The sequence below is a fragment of the Trichechus manatus genome, unplaced genomic scaffold, assembly GCF_000243295.1.
Source record: "Trichechus manatus latirostris isolate Lorelei unplaced genomic scaffold, TriManLat1.0 scaffold00131, whole genome shotgun sequence".
NCBI classification, from domain to species: Eukaryota; Metazoa; Chordata; class Mammalia; order Sirenia; family Trichechidae; genus Trichechus; species Trichechus manatus.
This window is the reverse complement of record NW_004444067.1, coordinates 7,582,662-7,586,065: the sequence shown is the minus strand read 5'-3', so window position 1 is coordinate 7,586,065 and position 3,404 is coordinate 7,582,662. Positions and strand designations below refer to the sequence as shown.

General features: G+C 53.3%; 1 protein-coding gene across 1 annotated transcript in view; it reads right to left on the bottom strand.

The window, feature by feature from the left end:
• Window positions 1–3,306: 3,306 nt before the first annotated feature.
• FBRSL1 (fibrosin like 1) overlaps window positions 3,307–3,404 on the bottom strand; it is a 70,023-nt gene continuing 69,925 nt past the window's right edge. The window contains exon 21 of the mRNA XM_023739306.1: window positions 3,307–3,368. Within this exon, the coding sequence (XP_023595074.1) occupies window positions 3,307–3,368 (62 nt within the window). The remainder of the gene's footprint in view (window positions 3,369–3,404) is intronic.

Here is a 3,404-nt window from a genome sequence, read left to right as displayed (position 1 = left end):
GGAGGTGAAGCCCCTCAGCCCTGTGAGCTGCCAGCAGCAAGGAGACCAGATTCCACCCTGAACTTGTCCCAGGCCAGGGGCAAGCTGCATGGGACTGAGAGAGAGAGACTTCAGTCCAGACAGGAAAAAAAAAAAAAAAAAAAGGAAGGAAGAATGAGAGGTGTTAGTTTCCCGCTATTTTGTATCTTAGGGACTAAGACCTCTCGTGTGTGGCCAGTCCCGGAGGTGCCATCAGCCAGGGTGACCACACCTCCGAAAGTGCTTTATTGGTCTAATAACGCAGCGGTGAGGAGCGTGGGGCTCGTGGGCATGTATTATTTACATCAGGAAAGATGAGAGCTATCAGTGAGAACAGGAAAGTTTCGGCAGCACCCCCTGGCCAGCGCCCTGTTCTCGCCACTGTGGCACACGTCTCGATACCCACAGGGTGTGTGGGACACTGGGTGACCAGGCCACCCAGGCACACTGCCGGGCCCACCTTGGTGAGAGCCGAGTGGGGCGTGTGGAGCCCAGCTCTGGGTCAGGATCGGAGGGGCCGGGTCGCCCTCATAGTGAGGGAGGGACAGGCTGAGGTGGAGCCTGGGCGAGCCTTTCTGCGTCCTGACTGGGGGTGGGAAGAGGCACACAGTAAGTGCTTCCACAGCATCGGAGAGAGAAACAGCAGGGGGGCGAGGGGAGAGACAGAGAAAGAATGAAAAACACCCAAGTTTGTTCTTTGAAAACAATAATAAAATGGAGAAGCCTATGATAATCTGATTGACAAAAGAGAGGACCAACCAATAAACATTAGACACGTGAAAGGCGACAAAATCACAGAGACGAAGGTTTTAAAAAATCATAGAAAGGACACGTACAATGTCTATGCTAACGCATTCGCGATCTTCAGAACGCAGGTAATTTCCCAGGAGAATATATAACTTGCCCAAATAGTCTCTAAAGCTAGGTAGAAAAGCCGAAGAGACCAGCTACTTTTGAAAGTAAAAAGGGGTCAAGGTCGATGGGGACTCAGGCTGAGTTCCTGTCTCATGGAAGTGTCGAGAGTGTCACAGCAATCAATGGGGCAGTGCAGGCCAATCTCACACCATAAATGCAGTGTCCTCAAGAAGACGCCAGCAAAACAGCTCTTCAGTTCCATCTCCACGAGTCAAATTTCCCCTTGTGACTCAGAAGTGGAACAAAACAAAAAAGCAGGCTATGGCTGCTCCACACTCCCTCAGGGGCCCCGTGCCCAGCAAACCCCACAAGGCCAGACTGGGACTGGGATCATGGCCCGGGTCAGGTCCAACCTCCAGAGCTGAACACACCTTCGGCCCCGGCCACACGTTCGAAGGCGGAGGGCTGCACACCTGTGCACCCTCCCACGTCCCTGCATTCACCACGGGGCACCCCAACTCTGCTAGGTGCGGGCATAGTGCTGGGAAAGCGGGGAGCAAGGCCCACCAGAAGGGGTATATGAGGAAACAGTAAATTCGGTGAGCTCCACGCAAAGGTTAAGTGGGGCGTGACAGGGCAGGTGACCGGGGTGGGGGGGTGATGTCCGCTGGGATGGGGGAGGCCTCCAGGACAAGCGACCCAAGTTGGAAGCCATCACGCCAAGGCCGGAAGGGGGCGGGTGTTTCAGGAGGGGGATGAGCAGGAGCAAAGAGCCTGGAGCAGGACGGTGGGAAGCTTAGAGAGCGGGGTAGGGGTTCCAGGAAGGTGGAGCTGGCAGCCAGGACTAAGGCCCACTGGGCGCCCTCTGCCGGGGCAGGTTGCTAACAGGGAGAGGCTCGGCGGATGCACCTGGCGGGCCTGTTCAGGCACTGATTTGAGAAATGAGGCACACCAGGGCTGCGTCCTCCCACAACGCCACACAAAACACGCAACTACCCTTCATCCAAAATCAAGGTTGTATTTATCCTCAGCGATCGACAGGGGAACAGAAATGTTGAAGAGAACCGTGTCCACAGTGGGAAACGGGGCTGAAGGTACACAAGTGACCAGAGCCCATGGCTGCAGATGGCGACTCCGTGAGGCTCAGACGCCCAGCAGAGACGCTGTGGACACCAGGAGATAGAAACAGGAGCTTCACAGCCAGATGCGGTGATGCTCGTATGCTTACAAACGCAAAACCATAAACCAAAAGGGGACTGGGAGCCGGTGTTGGGGAGCAGCAAAGACACATCCGCGTACGCCTTCATGTGGGAGAGAAAATGTACAAAAGCTGTCCTCTTTGTTTGGAATAGAGCTTTAGACTCTTGCACGTCTAAAATCCTACTGGGCTGGAATACAGATTCCGAGAAGACTGCCAACGAGCACAAGGGTCCACAGAAGCCGTCCTTGCTGTCAACCCGGCAGGTCTGGACGCTGCAAACTGGCCGGAGCCACCGTTGGCGTCCCCCGCCGGAGCCACCTGGTGTGGCCGGGCCCCTCCGCTAGGTCCCGCCGTGATGTCCACGAGATGCTGCAGGCGCTGGGATGTTCCAGCGGGTGGGCGGGTGCTCGGCGTGGAACTGCTCCCCGATAGCCACGGAGACCTGCCTCAGGCCTTGCATAGTCGAGTTGCTGCAGTTAAACTTCTGAGTGTTGCCAACTGACAGCGCGTGGGTTTTTTTGTGACCATGTTAAGCAGATAACCAGAGAGGTTTCTAGAAACTTTTTATAAAGTCCACCTAAGTTAGGAATTTAATAACATCATATATTTATATTAACAGACTATTTACAATTATTTCCTTAAGAAAAAAAAAAAGAATTCTTACACTTCTGCATAAAAGAATAAGGCAAAAAACAAAGTTTTGTACATTATTATTATTTCAATATATATCTGTAGCTTCGTTTCCGAGTACCGGGAGGGCCAGGGCTGGCCTCACAGTGCGCTGGACTAAGTGCCCGTTTTTTCTCCATAAATAAGACAAAGGAACCCTGGGGCTCTCGAGAGGGATCTGAGGCCGAAAAATTGCAAATTGAACTAAAAACGGAAAAGCAAATGCTTTTTTTTGGTTGTTTCTTTAAAATGTCTAAAGAGCACAAAATTAAAAAAATTACAAATCCATTAAAAACGCGTCTCACCTTTGGGAAAAAACGTACAAACTCGAATATTGTTTCCAACAATAAGCCTCTTCTCAAGCTCCGAAAACAAGAGCGCACCTCCGGCGGGGCTGGAGATTAACCCCGATCCCGCAGCAGCGGGAAAAGCGAGCGTCGCCCCAGGATTTGTGGAACTGTGCTTAAGTTCTAGAAATTTACACATAAAAAAGTTTACAGCAGTGCATTTGTGAAAGAGTCTGGTACACGGTCCGGCCGGTGGGGGTGGCCGGGCCCTGGGGACTACCGCGCCTCCACCTCCTGGGGGTTGCGGGTCGGGGAGTAGTCGCGCGCCTCGCTGGGGCCTGGGCCGAGGGGCGTAGTCCTGCGCGGGGGCGGCG